This window comes from Xenopus tropicalis, chromosome 2 (genome assembly GCF_000004195.4).
Source record: "Xenopus tropicalis strain Nigerian chromosome 2, UCB_Xtro_10.0, whole genome shotgun sequence".
Taxonomy (NCBI): Eukaryota; Metazoa; Chordata; class Amphibia; order Anura; family Pipidae; genus Xenopus; species Xenopus tropicalis.
Window position 1 is genome coordinate 32,054,179 of NC_030678.2, and position 20,347 is coordinate 32,074,525.

The following is a 20,347-nucleotide window of genomic DNA, read 5'->3' on the forward strand; positions in this document are numbered from 1 at the left end:
AAAAAATATATTGTTCTAGGTGGCACTAATGCGGCAAATCTATTGGCAGTAAAATTCCGAAATGACTTTCCTTCTCCGCCAGGGGCTCCTCCCAGTGCTGCTAGCCTAGTGGTCTGGGGGGCAGCTTTTGGCGGTTTTAATTATAAAGCCCACCTGCTATAAAAAACATAAAGGGGTAACTAACCTTTCCAAAGACAATGTTGACAAAAGTGCAAGCACACATCCACTGACCCAGGGGTCTCCAACCAGTGGCTCATGAGCAACTTGGTGCTCCCCAAACCCCTTGGCTGTTGCTCTCAGTGGCCCTAAAGCAGGTGCTTATTTTTACATTCCTGGCTTAGAAGCAACTTTTGGTTGGGTAAAAACCAGATGTACTAGAGGTGGCTACGTCTAGGCTGCCAGTCCACATAGGGGCTACCAAATAGCCAATCATAGTGCTTATTTGTCACCCCCAGGTACATTTTTCATGCTTGTGTTGCTCCCCAAATCTTTTTAAATCTGAATGTGGCTCATGGGTGAAAAAGGTTAGGGATCCCTGCACTAACCTATATACCGATACCTAAAAACATTATTATTTCACTTGACACTTTCTGGCCCTCTTCTCTTCATCTAACCCTAAAGGAAAAGTCTGGACACCCAGCAGTGCAAGATTTTCTTTGTATCATTCATTTAATTTCAATAAGAGCTTAATCATGAGCGAACTGGATATGCAAGTTTTTCCTATAAACGGCACAGATGATGTATTAGAATGAAAGCCACCCACAGTGCAAAAAATGCATACCTCTGCAAACCAATGGATTATAAAGGGACGCTAACATACTTTCATTCTTCTCAAATGGACACTATAATGTCCTTTATTAATTATGTAACAATGGCAATTGCAAATTGTCAGAGGCTGCACTGTGCCCCTTAAAAGGGGTGTCTGAAACTGACCAATAGCTATTGGTCACGCATGTATTTCCTCCTGGGCCAAAGGCCTGAGGTGTTAGACATAACAGGTCCAAGCTGGTGGTAGCGCAAGTGTTTCCCAGGCAGTGTACCGCCTCTTTAATGAAGCCTAATCGGTTATACTGGCCACAAAACACACCCAAGATAAATACAGTGGGTAAATTAACAGGCGTTTGTGGCTAATTCACAGCAGACTGCTTTATGCCAAATATGCCACTGCATCCCTTTAGACATTAATGCAGTTAGAAAGCCACAGTAGGGCCTATAGATGTAACATGATAAATACTGCCTTACAGCGCAACACTTCCATTTCTGCGCAGCAGCACTTACAGCTGCGTCCATTAATTGGACTTATTGTCTCTGTGCATGAAGACTTAATACACTCACAATAACGTTTCAAAATGTTCCAAGCTAAATGTATATGCCAGTTTGAGGAATTTAATGAGAAACTGAAAGAAACTGGTTTTCTATTTGAGATAAAAAGCAGCAGATTTTATTCTTCTTCCCTTTAAGGCGCGATCAAGCTCTTCAAGAATGGAATATTTGAGTTAGAAGGTTACAGAGCACAGAGTGATAGGAAAATCGCCTTAGCTGCCATCAACTGAGCAATTTCCAGTTAAGGAAGAAGAGACTAAAGCTTGCTTGTTCTTATTTGTACAAGGAGCTTGGGACCTCGGGATAAAACAAATGCAAGGAAGATGAATGAATTTGGCAAATATTCTTATGATTTCAGTAAAAATGTTCATAATTAGGTAGAGTCACTCTCTCTCCAGAGATTTAGACCAAGGGCACATACACACCATTTCTATGACCATTGTGCGCTGCAACAAGCTAAAGGGCCAATGCCTGCCAGTGTAAACACCATGGGGTGGACCGGAGCAAATTGGCCTTTTCTGTACTGGTGCGTGGGAGAATTGGCAAAATTATTTACAATCTCTTTGAGAAACAAATTTAAGATCCTATCCAATCAGTCATTCTCTTTATGACATAAGCTTTGGGCTATCCTCCAGGCAGACTGTGTACTGAGGATAAAAATATTATTTGGTCAGGTATTTGACTATTAACTGAAGGTCTGATCTTAATTCTGTTGCAGCCTATTTTGTTACAATTTATAACCTATGTCCAAGTGATTTTATGGACTGGTTGTTGGCTACAGTAAGTATTGAAAATATTTTCTAGTACAAAGTCAAAAAAATGAAGTAATGAAAATCTTTTCTAGTACGAAGTCAGAAAATCTTGAACAATTCAATACTCATAAATTTGAATGCAGCCTAAAATGCTTTATCACATTCTCAAAAGATGTTTTGGTTTAAAAAATGCCGTAATTTAAGGCAGTCAGATTGCCTGTTCTCATCATAAATCATGTTAGCAGATTGTTTGCAATCAATGAGACTAAAATAAGCCAATGTAAAATTGTACTGTACACCGAGTTGGGTCTTTGTCGCCTCGCTGTGTGTGTATGGGGATATTAAAAAGACATGTTAACCCGCGACGGACCTGAGCATGTGCTGCGAAACAGCTGTTCTGCTCTCTTTTTTTTTTTGCCAAAATCCACTCCGTGTCTGCACACATGCCAATGCCGTAGATAAAAGCTCGGCACTATAATGCCCCCATGTAACAAGGTCAAGAAAAACTTGAAAGACCTTGACTGGTCTGCACAGAGAGAATAGAACACATGTGGGATGTATTGGAACCCCAACTGTGAGCCAGGCCTGATCCCCAACATTAGTGTCCAACCTTACTAATAATCTTATGGCTGAAAGGAAGCAAATCCTACCAACTAGGTTCCAACATCCACTGGAAAGCCTTCCCAGAAGAAGACCAGCAGTGAAGGGAAGAACAACTTGGTTTGGGAATAAAATGCTAAACAGGCAGAAGTCTGGAGATGTGTAGACATATAGTGCATGCATTATCTAAGACCCATTGAACATAATAGATTGGGTGGGGCTTTAATTAAACCACAGAAAACGATGGGTGAACACTGCAGCAATAGACAGTAAACATACATCAATAAAACCCAATAAAATATTAATACTGTTTTAACAGCAGGGACAGCAAATCCATGAGGTTTCAGCTGTTGCTGTCAGTCATTACTCCCAGCATCCTCAGCCTGATAACTTACCTACAGTTATGTTAGTAGACTTGAGATACATTCTGTAATTCTCCTGGAAGGCTTTAAACAGACTTGCAGGGATTAAGAACGTGAAAGTGCAACTAATACTAGGAGAGACGCCCACAATGCATCCTACAGCCAAAGTCCAGTTGGACAGGCCTTCTCTATACAAATAATAAGGCCTTATGTTTGCACAACACCACTAATGACTGTCCGGACAAAGGAATTATGTCTTATGAGTAGTTAGTGCAAACAGTCTGCTACCCATCTGCACTGGAATAGTATATATTCTATTATTATTCTTATCACTAACACATATTTTTAAAGTGCTGCTGCTTCCAGTGAATTGAAAAAAAGAAGAACCTATACTGGGTGCATTTACTTATTATTGAGACCTGCCCACTGCTGCAGGTTATAGGCTGACATATTCATTACTAGGTTTCTAGATGGATGAACAGAGGGGTACAACAGAAAGAAGCAGTTTTTTGGGGCATTACAAGCAATTCAGTTGTTCAGCTGACGGTACATAAGTACAGGGAAAATGGTTACTCAGACCAAACACAAGTCAATACTGGCTATCAAATGTATCAGCCCACATAGCCACTTTCGGTCATAAACTGCCTATTAGCCCCATCTACAGTGCTAAATGACAGCACAACCCATTGCTGATTTGGTCAAAGATAGTGTAAGAGGACTACAAAGGACTGTGAATTCAGTTCTCTCCTGACAAAACTAAAATGACCCCCAGGGTTGCCTTCAAAAATATTGGGCCTTGTAAAATTAAATGGCCCCGTGAACAGCACAGTGGACCTGTTGCAAATGCCATTGTGGCCCAGACATTGCCTTGCCTGTCCAGAAGTCAACTGCTTATTTCTACACACCAAATAAAAGTTAAAAGAAACTAAAACAAAAGTTGCTTTCCAGTGTCCTAACCAGGCCTAAACATTGTCCAACCTCCTAAAGCCCGCATGTCACACCTGCTATTGACCCAGAGGGCCTGTTAGGTTTATCAAATGCCAGGGACCATTTAACCCACCACTTGGGTTTTCAAATCAGGCAGAGATCTGCTGATTCTTGGAACTCACCTAACAAGAGGTTCTCTGCATGTATGAACAGCTTAACACAAACAAATTACAACTTTTTAAATTCAAGCCCCTTTGTTTGCATTGTCTTTCAAGCTAAGCTTTTTAACAGTGAGCTAAATGCACAGCTGAGTCTCTGACACTGGTGCTCATTGGTGTCCAACAAAGCATTTTAGGCACTGCCGAAAGCTTTCTGAAAATAGATGACAAAGCTTTAATGGAGACTCTTGTAGCAGAACCACGGTAATGCTTTATACTGAGTAAACCTGAAGAGCAATAGAAGTCCATTTGTGTCTATTTTATTTAATAGGCTCTATTCTTATACATACTGAATGTGTGTAGCTCAGCACTTTACTTCGCATGTAGCTGGAAAATCCTCTGAGCACTATGATTCCGTAAGAGAAAACTAAAGTTGTTGGATACATATTAGAACCTTCTCTAATGTGGAATAGTATCACATTACTAGGGCAGCATGTATTAGTTGGTTCTTGGCTATTGTGGGGGGTAAATGCTGAACTTACCTACGGAGATGCTCATGTTCTTTTAAAAATAGTTCTGTTCTCCTGTTGTTAACTCCAGATCCACTTTTGTATGACCTTTAAAAAAAATTAAATATGCATTTTAACAAAGCCATGCATTTCAACTGCCAAATGACATAGCTTCTATGTAAGGGTAAATTATGTTTCATAAATGTAAAAAATACATGCATAAAACCATGTAAGGATCATGCATCACACTGATTGCTGACTAGCAAAGTTGAGAATGTGACTATGGTTTTGGTGTGCAACTGAGCGCACACAGAGTGGCTGTCACCTTCCTGTCATTACAGAGAGGCTGTATAAGAGACTCAATGCCACCCTTGTTGCTTTACTTTAAAGGAGAACTAAACTAAAAATAAATATGTCCAGAGATGCTGTATTTTATATACTGAACTTACTGCACCAGCCTAAAGGTTCAGCATCTCTATAGTAGCAATGATCCAAGCCTTCAAAGTTGTCACCGGAGCTCCCCATCTTGGTGTCAGTGACAATGACATGCTCAGTGTGCTCTGAGCAGCTTCTGGGAAGGTAAGTTAAAGGAACAGTAACACCAAAAAATTAAAGTGTATAAAAGTAACTAAAATATAATGTACTGCTGCCCTGCACTGGTAAAAGTTGTGTGTTTACTTCAGAAAGTCTACTATAATTTATATAAATAAGCTGCTGTGTAGCCATGGAGGCAGCCATTCAAAGGAGAAAAGGCACAGGCACATAGCAGGTAACAGATAAAACACTATTGTATTCTACAGAACTTATCCGTTATCTGCTATGTAACCTGTGCCTTTTCTCCAGCTTGAATGGCTGCCCCCGGGGCTACACAGCAGCTTATTATATAAATTATAGTAGAGTTACTGTAGCAAACACACCAGTTATACCAGTGCAGGGCAACAGTGCATTATATTTTTATTACTTTAAAGCTCTTTTATTTTTTGGTGTTACTGTTCCTTTAAGGGGTCGTCGCAAATTATCAAGTTGAAACTGAGGGTGGCCCGATGATACTGCAAAGCTGATTATTACATTCTGAAGCTAATTGTGCTGGTTTCTGAGCTGCCATGTAGTTACTATCTGTATTAATAATCAGTCAGCCTTATATTGACATTTATATTCTGTATATACAGTACTTTGTGAGTGGGTCCCTAAGCTCAGGTAAGTGACAGCGGCACAGAGCATGTGCAGTGAATCAGCAGACAAGAAGATGGAGGGCTACTGAGGGCTTTAGTTCTCCTTTATTGTTCTGCGGGTGTCAGTAACACATCATTGGGCTAAATTCATCATTTAGATGGTTATGTTTAAAAGGAGTTCCTTCCTGCACGAGGAAGCCAATAAACATCAGTCTGGCCAAATAATGTTCCGTACTTGTTTTATTTATACCATTTGCAGTGCACTAATATGGCTAGAAACTGCATGTGTGGCTTATTTTAATGTAGATCAGGTAAGTAATACTGCTGTGTAAGGCCCATAGGGCCCACTTTATTCTTTGTATTGGTTATTGATTGTTTTGTAATGTTTCTTGCATGTTTAATGTATACACCCATTTATTGTATCACCCTGCTGGTGTTATGTAAATGTGTTGTTGGTAGTAATAATAATAACAGGCACTACAAGCAATTTAAAATATCTATGATTATGGTAAGGTAAATAAAATTTAAATTTGTTAAAATATTTTTATGTCTTTTAATATAAGAAATGCCAATAAATTATAAAATTAAAAAATGTCACTACAGGTATAGGACCCGTTATCCAGAATGCTCGGGACCAAAGGTATTCCAGATAATGGGTTGTTCCGTAATTTGAATTTCCATACCTTAAGTCTACTAAAAACTCAATAAAACATTAATTAAACCCAATAGGATTGTTTTGCATCCAATAATGATTAATTATATCTTAGTTGGGATCAAGTACAAGGTACTGTTTTATTATTACAGAGAAAAGGGAAATCAGTTTTAAAATTCTGAATTATTTGATTAAAATGGAGCCTATGGGAGACGGGCTTTCCGTAATTCAGAGCTTTCTGGATAACGGGTTTCCGGATAAGGAATCCCATACATGTACATCATTGCTATAAGAAATAAAAGTATTTGAAACGGAACCAGTATATATATATATATATATATATATATATATATATATATATGAATATATGTACAGGTGGGTATCTATTATCCAAAATGCTTGGGTTTTCTGAATAATCGATCTTTATGTAATCACTATACAGGTATGGGACCCGTTATCCAGAATGCTTGGGACCTGGGGGTTTCCGGATAAGGGGTCTTTCCGTAATTCGGATCTCCGACCTTAAGTCTGCTAAAAAATGAAACAGTAAATAAACCCAATAGGATTGTTTTGCCTCCAATAAGGATTCATTATATCTTAGTTGGGATCAAGTACAAGCTACTGTTTTATTATTACAGAGAAAAAAGCAAATCATTTTTAAAAAGTATTTAATTTAATTAAATAGGTTTCCTGGATAAGGGGCCCGATACCTGTACTATACTAAAAACATTTAAACATTCAACAAACCCAATAAGATTGTTTTGCCTCCGATATGGATTCATGCAGCTTAGATACCATCAAGTACGAGGTGCAGCTTTATTTTTACATACAAAAAGGAAATTATTTAGAAAACGTTACAGAAAATGGACTATGATCTACATCAGCTATAAATGTTTATATCTGTGTAAACGTGTATACAGATCTATTACGGTCACAAATAAACCTGCGTAATGTAGAAATGTTGCAGTGACCATTAATGGACTCAGCAGAAATTCACTAAAGTAATTTGAGACTTACTCAATATCCTTTCGTACTGATCCCAAGAGGTCTTCTCTTTCTCGGATTGCCTGGAAGTTGGCTTTTGTTTTGTGGAATTCATGTGTGTAATCCTGTAAGGCAACACTCATATTAATTAATGTAATGCTGGTGTGACAGAACACTATTCAACAGCACAAACAGACTGAGAAATAGTAATGTCACTTTAAAGGGGTGGCTCACCTTTAAGTGAACTTTTAGTATGTTATAGGATTGCCAGTTCTGAGCATCTTTTCAATTGGTCTTCGTTATTAATTTTTAATCATTTTTGAATTATTTGCATTCTTATTCTGACTCTTTCCAGCTTTCAAATGGGGGTCACTGATCCCAACAATCAAAAAAATATTGCTCTGTGAGGCTACAATTTTATTTATATTGTTACTCTTTATCACTTATTTTTCTATTAATGTCCTCTCCTACCCATATGTATGTATATCTTTATTTATAAAGCGCTACTTATGTACACAGCGCTGTAAATAAAATAAATACAAAGTATAACAATAAATAAAAGATACAGATGCAATAAGTTAAGAGTTAAGACACAAGAGGATGGAGGTCCCTAACCCCATATATCAGTCTCATTCAAATGACTCCCTGGCTGCTGTAATGGTCGACCATAGCCACCAAATAGCTTCTGAAACTCCAAACTGGAGATCTGCTGAACAAAAGTGAAATAATGAAAAAACTATAAATAATAAAAAATGAAGACCAATTGCAATTTGTCTTAAAATAGTATTGGCTACATACTAAAAGTTAACTCAAAGGTGAACAACCCCTTTAATATAAAAAGGCAAAGTATACATTTTTAAAGCAACCCCGGTTTACTGCAGTACTGTATAACAAATTGGTGTTGGCGAGTGCAATTGATACGAATAAATTGGCACAAATGAGAATGTTTGGTCTCAGTAAACAGTGAGGCTTGCTGGTTGTACATGATGTTGTAAGCAGAGGCTTACAAAGGAGAGTCAGTATAATAAATAATAGACTGGTGACACTCAAGGTGTTTTCTCCACCAACCTAAGTATGCAAGCAGAGAAAGGAAGTGGATTGGCATATCACAGATATGCTGGAGGATAAAATGGCCCTTAGGCTACCCTAAAGAGGTGAGTGTTTAAAAGGGAGGGGGAGGTAAATTGACACTGACATTATCTGATAATGAATTCCACAGGGAAGGCAGGGAATTCCGCAACAGAGGAAAAAAAATATAAGGCCACTGAATGTAGGAAAGGTTAATCTGATTTGTGAAAAAAGTCCATTAGGTTGGACAGTGTTTGTAGATAAAGCTGGGGCTTGGTTACACATAGCTCTGTATGCTTGGGCACAGATACTCATTGTCGGGCTTTCAGGTCTATCTAGGAGAGAAAACAAATATTTTTTTTCAAATCTCACCCTTACTCTAGAAGGTATGGCCCCACAGTTTGAGAAGCACCCCTATGGCCTAAAGATCACCTTCTGTGTATTAAAGCAGAGTCAGGGCAGCTATTGATCATATTTCAACTACAGACCACTTGTGCCCTTATTGGTCTGTAGCTGTTTACAATCAGGACAGCTGGTTTTATAAATATATTTTGTTTTCAAACAAAAACACCACAAAGTGTGGATAGCAGCATTAGGATAGCAGCAAATGAGTTTTAGAGCACCAAAGCCCTCTCTGGGAGAGTCATCACAACGTTTGCATCCACCAAAAGCTGCAACCAATTCATCTTAATGAAGATGCTTCTGTCACTAGGCAAGGAGCTCTGACAAGTTCCCAAGTGTTCTCAAGCTATACATGTTATCCTCATCTACCAGCAGCAGCAGCAGACCACAAATGTTACATTTATTTAGCAAAAGTCTGCCTTTGTGTTCAGAGCTTTAATGCAAGCTTCAGTGACCCCAGAACCTGTCAAAAAAAATAAACATAACAATGCTACACTATTAGTTGCTCTCATCTATAATCCTGTGCTGTCCCTTTTGGTTTGTAGATGCGAGTTGGTATTTTAGAACTTGCTTGTTTCTTTTATTTTGCTCCTATATTATTCTTCACTGGTTTATAGATCTGTCTGAGTGTCACAGGTCTGCAGCTGCCTCCTGCTTTTCAATTGTTATTGATTTGGATTACTGCCTGCACAGATTGAGTTTAAGGTACATAGTTCACTTTCCCCCTTAACACCATAATGAATCTCTTTCAATTATAACCAGCTCAAATGATTTACCATTGAAATGCAATAATATATATGTATTCTGTCTCACTGACTTTAAAAGTCAGAAAGTAGCCCTAAATTTATGAAAATATTTAAATCTTTCATGGTTAGAAACTTATCATTAGGCTTATGACCCCTTAGTACAATTCACTAGGTTGACAAGGAAATACCAGCATGCTGATGTGCAAGTCGGGGTTTCTGGGTTCTAATGAATCCTACAGCACAGACACGTTTCTTGCACTCATACAGTTAATTCATAAATCATAAGTTGTTGACATCTTTGCTGTTTACAGTACAATAAAAAGGATAATTTGAAAACAGGGGTATCCAAGTGATGGAATTAATTCTTTATATGGTTTAAATAGCACTAATATATTTCAAAGTGAAAGGCCAATTGCAAGACCTATTTGCAAAACTGGGCACACAAATCATCAGTTTGCTTTGGTAAGTGTACTTCAAGTCAAACTATGACAGGCGATACTGGACTGGTTGCTATGCATTACTGCACAAGTACAAAACAGCACCACCTGTTTCAGTAAATAAGCCCTAACGTACCTATATGGACTAAATTATACAAACTTGAACCAATTTTCAGTATTCAATAAGAGTACAAATGTGTTGTGTTTTAAGTTTCAGATCATAATTTGGCACAAGACCCTAGAAGAAATAGTTTTGTCCATATTTTCCGTTTTCAAAATACCCAGAAACCACAAACCAAACTGAACCATTGTTTAGCAACTCCAGCATTAAAGATCTGTTTGATATAGAAAAAGTTATTGCGCTAGAATTAACAACATAGTAGAGTATGTTCCATTTCTGTACAGTTACCTGCAGGATATCTCTGTGCCGCTGTAACGTGTGCATCAGTGCAGCATTTATAGAAGTCACACCAGCTGTGCTGCTGTATTCAGCCATTTTGTCATTTACCCCGGTAAGCTGAAAGATATTTGAAGTTAGTTAATAGAGAGGTGTAAAGCAATGTTTTGCAACCAAAAAAGAGACAATGGGCTGACATGGAACACCACATTTAAAACTAGGATTGGGTAATAGATTACAATGTAATGGGGACTTGTCACCCAAGCATAAAAGCAAAAACTGTTAAATATGAGCTTCATAATTAAACATGAAACCCAAGTTGTGTTTTTGTTTGTTTCTTATTTACAGATATCAGCTGTCCATCATATACTACCTTCCCTGTCCTCTATGTCACTGGCATAGCGATCACTTTCCATACTGCAGTCCTCTAATCTCACCACACATCTCACCACACTTCCCACATTCCCCTCTCACCTCACTGCCAAGAATGTTACACAGCCTGTGCTTGCACATATGCACCAGCTCCTAACAGTTGCTGCTTGCTAATACCTCCAACAGAATATTAGTAGCGATTTGCATTTCATTTGTTTATAGTTCATCAAAAGAACCAGCCAAACTGTATATAAATGTTGAAAAATGCCAGACTTCATTTTGGTATGTTGCTTAGAATTACATTTATTTTACATTGTACATTACTGTAAAGCTTTGTGTTTTAGTATTGTACTGCTAATATCTTGAAATGTTTCCTGAGCACCCCCTGCTGTTTGGCCCAGGCAATATCTGGGCAGATAGGAGCTCATTGTGACAAGAAGTCTAGACCCAATCACATAAGGGTATTTTGATGCTTCCTTTGGTAGGGCGTTTGCAGGGGCTAAGTAGCAGGAGGCGCTAAGGATACATATCATGGTATCAGGAGAGTAAGCACTATAAGTAATATCTTGAAATCTTAAAAATCAAAAATAAAACTGTTGTAAATTGCAAAATGTGCTTACATTAAATTATAGTTATCCTGTTTTGTGGAACCTTAGTACTGATGTAATCTAAAAAGGCAGGCACTCTACAGCTTTTCATATATATATATATTTGTCCATTCTAACCAGCAAGGTACCATGTTACTGGGTGAGCACACACTACAGTATTTTAGAGAAATTAACAAGAAGAGAGATAAAGCAACCAATTATCAGGTAGCATTTCCTGGTCTGTATCAATCAAAGTAAACATTTTATTGGTTGCTATGTGTTACTGCACATGGGAAACCTTAACTTTTATTACATATGGGAATTGTTATTTAGATTTCAGCACAGCTTTTAAATCATTGTAGTATAATTAAGAAAGACATTCCTTAACTCTACAAAGGAGCTCTACAAAAAATGCAAGTCATTTAGAAAAGTGGCATTGTAATCAATACCACCATTAGGCATTTTTGTTAACTATGGCTCTCCCTATCATCCATGTACCACAAATGGTAGGAATGATAGGTACCACTGCACCTACACCTAGGAGGTTCCATGGACTAGTATGTGGCTGTGGTGTGAGTATGTGTTTCTCATTTATAGAAAAGACATTTATAGAAAAGACATTTATAGAAGTTATATTTATAAAATGGACACACAAAATGATAATCATTATTTACCCCCGGGATTATATGATGCAGATGTCAGTAGTATAGTTAGTAAACCAAATAGGGGACAAGTCCTCCCTCTTTACTGTCCAAAAAAAATACTTCAGAAAAGGTGGCCACATATGGGCCAATAACAGCTGCTGGCTCAACCACTCCATACTGTGGATATCTATAAATGCCCAGCTTTACAATAAAATATAGAAAATACACTTTTGCGGTTCTCCCTTGGATTACAGTAGAGAGTAGTTTTTTTTCATTTAAATAGCTGATTATTTAAAATACTAGGTCTTGGGTTTAATTAGGAATCAGATTAGATTTGGTATTGCTGGGGATGGAGTGAGGTTTAACGTGATGACCTATATATGCTATAAGTTTCAGAGAAAGATTTTGTGTCAGAGCAAGTGCATATGTCACATGGTAGTCCTGATAAGTTACTATGAGTTTGTTCAGATGCTAATTTAAAAGAGCTGCTAACTTAAACAAAAGCAGCAAATTAGCGGAAAATTTTTAAAATGAAGAATATACATTACAAAATATCTTATCTTACAATTATATTGAAAGAAGTAAGTAATTGTTTGATACTAAATCTATCAATATCTGGGCGACTTTGGCTTGCTAAGTGTTCAGAATGCTGTGTTCCTGTGAAGGGGCATAACATGTAACTCCATGGGATAAAGACATCATGTACCTTTGCCAGAAGCTGCTCGATTTCCACCGCCATTGTCTCAAACATATGATCTTGACTTGATCCATTTAGTAGTGGGGTTGTGTCAGAGCTGGTGGAAACAAAAGCCGCATGAATTAAAAAACAAAAAAACTACACATGCAGTGGTTCAAACTCACCATACAACAATTACTGCTATCATAATATGTAGGTAAAGCAAAAAAAACAGGAACAGGCACGCCAAAAACAACTGGGAGTGAAACTGTAAGAAAACACAAGTCTGTGCTAAGACTTGCAAACAGCCCATGTACTGCTGTGGGAAACACATTTATTTAACTTTTTGTTCAGCAGCTCCCTAGTTTGGAATTTCAGCAGCTATCTGGATGCTAGGGTCTTCTTTACCTTAGCAACCAGGCAGTGGTGTGAATGAGAGACTGGAATATGAATAGAAGAGGGACTAAATATAAAGATAAGGAATAAAAAGTAACAATAAAAAAACTATAGCCTCAAAGATAAAAAGTTTTTTGGCTGCCGGGGTCAGTGACCCCCATGTGAAAGATGGAACGATGTAGACAATGAAGGCAAATAATTCAATAACTATAAAAAAAGAAATAAAGACCAATTGCAAGGTTGCTAGGAATAGTACATTCTATAACATACTAAAAGTTATCTTAAACTGTCTTTCCGCAATAAAGGATTTTTTAAGGGCAAGGCCCGTATGTAGCTCTTGAGTGCCGTTGCTATTTGCTTGTTTAGGTTTACAGTTGTGCCATACTCCTTCCATTTGTGAATGATCGCTTGAACAGTGCTCCGTGGGATGTTCAAGGCTTTGGAAATCTTTTTGTAGCCTAAGCCTGCTTTAAATTTCTCAATAACTTTATCCCTGACCTGTCTGGTGTGTTCTTTGGACTTTGTTCTTTGTTGTTGCTCCCAATATTCTCTTAGACAACCTCTGAGGCCGTCACAGAGCAGCTGTATTTGTACTGACATTAGATTACACACAGGTGCACTCTATTTAGTCATTAGCACTCATCAGGCAATGTCTATGGGCAACTGACTGCACTCAGACCAAAGGGGGCTGAATAATTACGCACACCCCACTTTGCAGTTATTTATTTGTAAAAAATGTTTGGAATCATGTATGATTTTCGTTCCACTTTGTATTGGCCTTTCACGTGGAATTCCAATAAAATTGATTCATGTATGTATGTATATCTTCATTTATAAAGCGGTACTTATGTACGCGCTGTACAGTAGAATTCATTAATACAGACAGGGGGTTAAAGATAATGAATAAATACAAAAGATAATGGATAAATACAAAGTACAACAATAAATACAATAAATACAAGGTGCAGTTGCAATAAGAGTCAGAAACACAAGATGAAGGAGGTCCCTGCCCCGTAGAGCTTACAATCTATATGGGAGGGGTAACTAACAGACACAAATGGGCAAATGTAAGTGCTATAGGTCACAGTGGGTGACAGTGGGTGACATTACAGTATAAGTGCCAGTTTACAGATAAGGTGCTGGGCGGGTGCTCCAAAAGGTAGTCTTTAAGTTTAGTTTTAAAAAGACTGAGGGAGGATTCTCTCCGGAGGACATCAGGGAGGGAATTCCAAATGTAAGGGGCAGCAAGGCAGAAGGGTTTAAGGCGGGAAACAGCAGTTGCTCTGCGAGGAACGAAGGAGTCGGCCAGGAACGTATGGAGACACCAGGGAAGAGATGTAGTGAGGAGCAGAGGAATGGAGGGCTTTGAAGGTTAAGAGAAGGAGTTTGTAAACTATTCTTTGTTTAACAGGAAGCCATGATAAGGCCTTTAGCAGGGGAGGGACCTGAACTCTCCTGGATGAGAGGAGGAGAATTCTGGCAGCAGTTAGGGAGGCCGGTTAGCAGCAGGTTACAGTAGTCAAGTCGGGATACGATGAGCACGTGCATGAGCAGCCTAGCTGTTACAGTAGAAAGAAAGGGCCGGATTTTGGCGATTCATGTTTGTGGCTGTAATGTGACAAAATGTGGAAAAGTTCAAGGGGGCCGAATAATTTTGCAAGCCACTGTATATTGATGATTAACTTGTATCTGAGAAACAGAGTACAATAGAAAGAACGTTCTTGGCATCAGATTATAGAATATCTCATAAAAAGGCTACAACAAAAAAATACAGCTATAAAAGAATACAGAAATAAAAACAAAAGAAATCATGTAGTACCTATACCTGTCGCGTCTTCCCTCTCTGGAGTTATTGTGGCTGTAACTGGTGCACAGTTTGCTGAAAGACACCAACTTCAGATCAAGCTCATTCTCCAGCTGCCGGGCCTGTTTCCTTAAATCTAAAAATAGAATGGGTCTCCTATTTAACATTAGTTCAACCATAAAACACTAGTGTGTTTTCACTTATATAGTATGAGATTTAGCCAAATCGGTACAGTAACATGGCCACGTGTCCCATAAGCTATGGCTCCAAGGAAAAAGAGGAAAATTAAGCAATAGTATATTTTAACACCAGCGATTTACATTATTGCCATTGGGAAAGCAATTTTGGGAGATTTATCATGGGCGACAAGTGGTACCATGGTCCTTACAGGTGCAGTTTACTAAGGAGGTAACATAGCAGAACAGCACACAAGGACTCCACAAGGAACCTTTCAATACAGGCAAGGAGAGAAATGTCAGCTACTATGGAAAACAGTTATCAGAAAAAAAATGCAGGCCCTGTAAAATGGCTAGCTCTTTTACATATAATACAAGCCCTCCACTTTTAACAAAGGGATATTATTAAAAACTCTTGTTCCCAAAAGGTACATTGTGATGTATTGGTAGATCTAAAGATGACCAGCAGAAAGGCATTGAAGTGGAAGTTGTATAATTCATAATTTAATGCATACAATCCCTGCAATTTATAGTCTAAGGCCTGTTTGAGTGCAGCTTTTACTATATGGACTGGCAGCCTACAGACCATTCTGTTTGGCAGCACACCTTGTTTTTATGCAACCAAACCTTGCCTCCAAGCTAGAAACTAAAAAAAGCACCTTTGTTGGGACCACTGGGAGCAATATTCAAAGGTTTGGGTGAGCGACATGTTGCCACTGGTTGGGGAATTAACACAATGAATTGACACAATGCTGCTTATTTTCCCTGGACCTCAGTAGGCCCCTTGTAAACTTGTATTTCTTTTGCAGTCCTGGTAGTTATATAAAATATATTGCTAATTATTGTACTTGATAATAACAAACCGAGATACAGTGGATGAATAAAAAATTAGAGCAGTGCTGTCAAACTGGCAGCCTGCGACCCCCCACCTGTCTGGCTGCTTTGATGGTTTACCTTTGTGTAAACTTTAATTGGTATCAGTATTGACATTAACTGGCCCCTGCATTGTTCACACCTCAGATTCAGGCTGTAATTCCCCTGTATTGTTCACCCCTTTTAATCTTTGCATTGTTCACCCCCTGCATCGTTCACACCTCAGGCTCAGGCTGTAATCACCTACATTGTTCACCTCTTCGCACCTCAGACAGCATTGTGTCACTGTATGTACTGCCTGCCCTATGCTGCCGGTGTGTATGGCACACACAGGCAGCATAGGGCAGAGAGAGCATGGCACATACAGGCAGGGTAGGGCAGGCAGAGTATGGCACACACAGGCAGAGTATGGCACACACAGGCAGGGTAGGGCAGGCAGAGTATGGCACACACAGGCAGGGTATGCCAGGCAAAGTACTGCCTGTGTCTGCCATGCTCTGCCAGCCCTATGCTGACTGTGGGTGCCATACTCTACCTACCCTATGCTGCCTGTGTGTGCCGTGCTGTGCCTGCCCTATGCTGCCTGTGTGTGCCATACTCTGCCTGTCCTACCCTGCCTGTGTGTGCCTTACTCTGCCTGCCCTATGCTGCCTGTGTGTGCTATACTCTGCCTGCCCTACCCTGCCCTGCTTGTGTGTGCCATACTCTGCCTGCCATACCCTGCCTGTGTGTGCCATACTCTGCCTGCCCTATGCTGCCTGTGTGTGCCATACTCTGCCTGTCCTATGCTGCCTGTGGGAGGTGAACCTGGCAGGGGGTTTGTTCTGGGAGTTTGTTAGCAACTGGAAATAGCCAATAAATGGTGTGTAATTATGTGCTGGGGGTTGCTATGCTATTCACAGGGGAGGAGGCATATGGATTTAAGGGTGTGTCTTAATATGACATAATATAATTCTTTCACATATGAATGAAGGGTGATATCCCTACAGTAAGCACCAAGCATTTGGGTTTTTCCTGCGCGGCAACCATTAATGTGGGCATGGTCTTAAAAGCTGCGTGATAACATGGGTGTGGTTTGAAGTGGGTGTAGTTTAAAAAGGGGAATGGTCAAATTGGCTTCCATTATCGGGCCTTCACTATGTATGCTAGAGAAATTCCGGCCCTCGGCACCACCAAGTTGGACAGCACTGAATTAGAGAAAGGATTCCATGCTGATAATAGATCACTCATGGACCACAAAAGGATAACGTAAACACAAAAACATCCAGAATAAAACCTGACTGGCACAGGGAATCACTTAATATGATTTGTGTTTCCCCACACACAGTGGTTATTGGATCATTTCATTATATGATTGTGATATCACTGAAAGCCCTTTGATACACAAATTTTTTGTACCTTCAATATAATTTCTGTTTTTTTTATATAGAGCAGGTCAGGTAATGTTTTCCAGGATTATTATATGTGGGTCTGACAATAAGCTGACAAGCAAGGGTTACAGAAGGACCTGAGAGCTTACAGTATATCCCCTGTATGGGGGAAGCACAAACGTGTTGAGGTTCCAGGATGCCTACCCAAGGGTTACAGAAGGGCCTGAGAGCTTACAGTATATCCCCTGTATGGGGGAAGCACAAACGTGTTGAGGTTCCAGGATGCCTACCCAAGGGTTACAGAAGGACCTGAGAGCTTACAGTATATCCCTTGTATGGGGGAAGCACAAACGTGTTGAGGTTTCAGGATGCCTACCCAAGGGTTACAGAAGGACCTGAGAGCTTACAGTATATCCCCTGTATGGGGGAAGCACAAACATGTTGAGGTTCCAGGATGCCTACCCAAGGGTTACAGAAGGACCTGAGAGCTTACAGTATATCCCCTGTATGGGGGAAGCACAAACATGTTGAGGTTCCAGGATGCCTACCCAAGGGTTACAGAAGGACCTGAGAGCTTACAGTATATCCCCTGTATGGGGGAAGCACAAACTTGTTGAGGTTCCAGGATGCCTACCCAAGGGTTACAGAAGGACCTGAGAGCTTACAGTATATCCCCTGTATGGGGGAAGCACAAACGTGTTGAGGTTCCAGGATGCCTACCCAAGGGTTACAGAAGGACCTGAGAGCTTACAGTATATCCCCTGTATGGGGGAAGCACAAACGTGTTGAGGTTCCAGGATGCCTACCCAAGGGTTACAGAAGGACCTGAGAGCTTACAGTATATCCCCTGTATGGGGGAAGCACAAACGTGTTGAGGTTCCAGGATGCCTACCCAAGGGTTACAGAAGGACCTGAGAGCTTACAGTATATCCCCTGTATGGGGGAAGCACAAACATGTTGAGGTTCCAGGATGCCTACCCAAGGGTTACAGAAGGACCTGAGAGCTTACAGTATATCCCCTGTATGGGGGAAGCACAAACATGTTGAGGTTTCAGGATGCCTACCCAAGGGTTACAGAAGGACCTGAGAGCTTACAGTATATCCCCTGTATGGGGGAAGCACAAACTTGTTGAGGTTTCAGGATGCCTACCCAAGGGTTACAGAAGGACCTGAGAGCTTACAGTATATCCCCTGTATGGGGGAAGCACAAACTTGTTGAGGTTTCAGGATGCCTACCCAAGGGTTACAGAAGGACCTGAGAGCTTACAGTATATCCCCTGTATGGGGGAAGCACAAACATGTTGAGGTTTCAGGATGCCTACCCAAGGGTTACACAGAACAATGAGCTGCAGATAATGACCCAGGAATGCTGAACTGATTATGTTACTGGATAAAGAGATTATCATGGAGAGATGTATTACTGACACATACATATGGATTCATGAAAAGCCAGTGTGCACTAATGCCGATGTCAGCCATTCCTCCCCCTCCTTAGCTACCTGACAGACAAGTCGACTGTCTAGGCATGCTGGGAGTTGTAGTTTAAAAAAAAAACACCATTTCAACTTCTCTGATGTGATTTTTTTTTTATAAAAGCATTAAACGGCTAAACCTCTGTGTTTCTCTTTGGTTTAACCCAAGTAACAATCCCGAGTTTTGGGTCCAGCCTTGTTTAAGTGACTCAGAGCCATTAAATGGCAAGGAACAGTAAGCTTTCACTTTCACAGGCGGATAGCTATACTACATTAGGCTATTGGGATCAACAGCGCGTCCTAACAGCCAGTCAGAGGCTGACCCCACACAAATGTGAGCCTTAGGAACAAGCAGTCGGTAGCGCCTCTCACACGCATCCGGTTCTCACCTTCCCAATAGTTGCTGCTCCCTGCCGCCATCTTTGTTGTCCAACGTCACCCAATCCAGCCAGCAGGCAATAGAGAGAAGCGGAGCAGGGGTAGAAAGTCAGGACGCAGGAAGCGAAAGCGCACAACTGAAGGCAAAACTGTGCAGCGACGCCTACTGTTTGCGTATAGTAATGCCCGTATGTTCTACTAGTGGGGAAGAGACAAAGTGCGTAATGGCCAAGTTGTCAGTGTCGCAGCAAATGTTCGTTCAGGCCATTCTGCTGAGAGATGTACAAGCTGCAGTAGATCAGCCACACAGGATGTATTGGCCGATTTAGATATTTAGGCATGATTCTAAATTTACACTGGGGTTGGAGAGCATTTTGTCTGATAACATCGCACTCACTTTGCCTGCCTGCTGCTGCCTAAAATGTTTTTATCATGTCAACCCATCCAGACAAACCTATCTATACGCTTATATAACTATATATACTATCTAGATCCCTTTCCACCTCAAAAAGTGGTCAGTCTGCATGCCTATTCCTATATATACATACCAACCAACACATTTTTTTGGCCACGCCCCAATTGCCACACCCCATTTTTAAAATTCATATTTAAAATAGTGCCCCCGATGGCCCAATAGACAGCACCCCCATAGACAGTGCCCCATTTGCCCCCATAGACAGTACCCCCCATAGTGCCCCCAATTGACCCCATAGACCATGCCCTCAATTGCCCCACAGACAGTAGCCCCCATACACAGTGCCCCCATAGAAAGTACCCTCCATACACAATGCCCCCATAGAAAGTGCCCCCATACACAGTGCCCCCCATACACAGAGCCCCCCATACACAGTGCCCCCCATACACAGTAGCCCTCCTTACACAGTGCCCCCCATACAGTGTCCCCCATACACAGTACCCCCCATACACAGTTCCCCCATACACAGAGCCCCCCATACACAGTAGCCCTCCTTACACAGTGCCCCCCATACAGTGTCCCCCATACACAGTACCCCCCTACACAGTTCCCCCATACACAGTGCCCCCCATACACAGTAGCCCTCCTTACACAGTGTCCCCCCATACAGTGCCCCCATACACAGTACCACCCCA

The 20,347-nt window shown here is 40.4% G+C and overlaps 1 protein-coding gene across 3 annotated transcripts in view; it reads right to left on the reverse strand.

Annotated features, from left to right (window-relative positions):
- gosr1 (golgi SNAP receptor complex member 1) overlaps window positions 1–19,384 on the reverse strand; it is a 34,989-nt gene extending 15,605 nt beyond the window's left edge. The window contains exons 1-6 of one of the 3 annotated variants that reach the window (XR_004221064.1): window positions 19,249–19,382; window positions 14,984–15,104; window positions 12,799–12,886; window positions 10,502–10,609; window positions 7,473–7,564; window positions 4,665–4,739 (exon numbers count right to left, since the gene is read on the reverse strand). Coding sequence is in view for 2 of the 3 variants with exons in the window: in NM_001015945.2 (NP_001015945.1) it covers window positions 4,665–4,739; window positions 7,473–7,564; window positions 10,502–10,609; window positions 12,799–12,886; window positions 14,984–15,104; window positions 19,249–19,279 (515 nt within the window). In the remaining variant the exon portion in view is untranslated. 3 annotated transcript variants of the gene reach the window in all.
- Window positions 19,385–20,347: the final 963 nt, after the last annotated feature.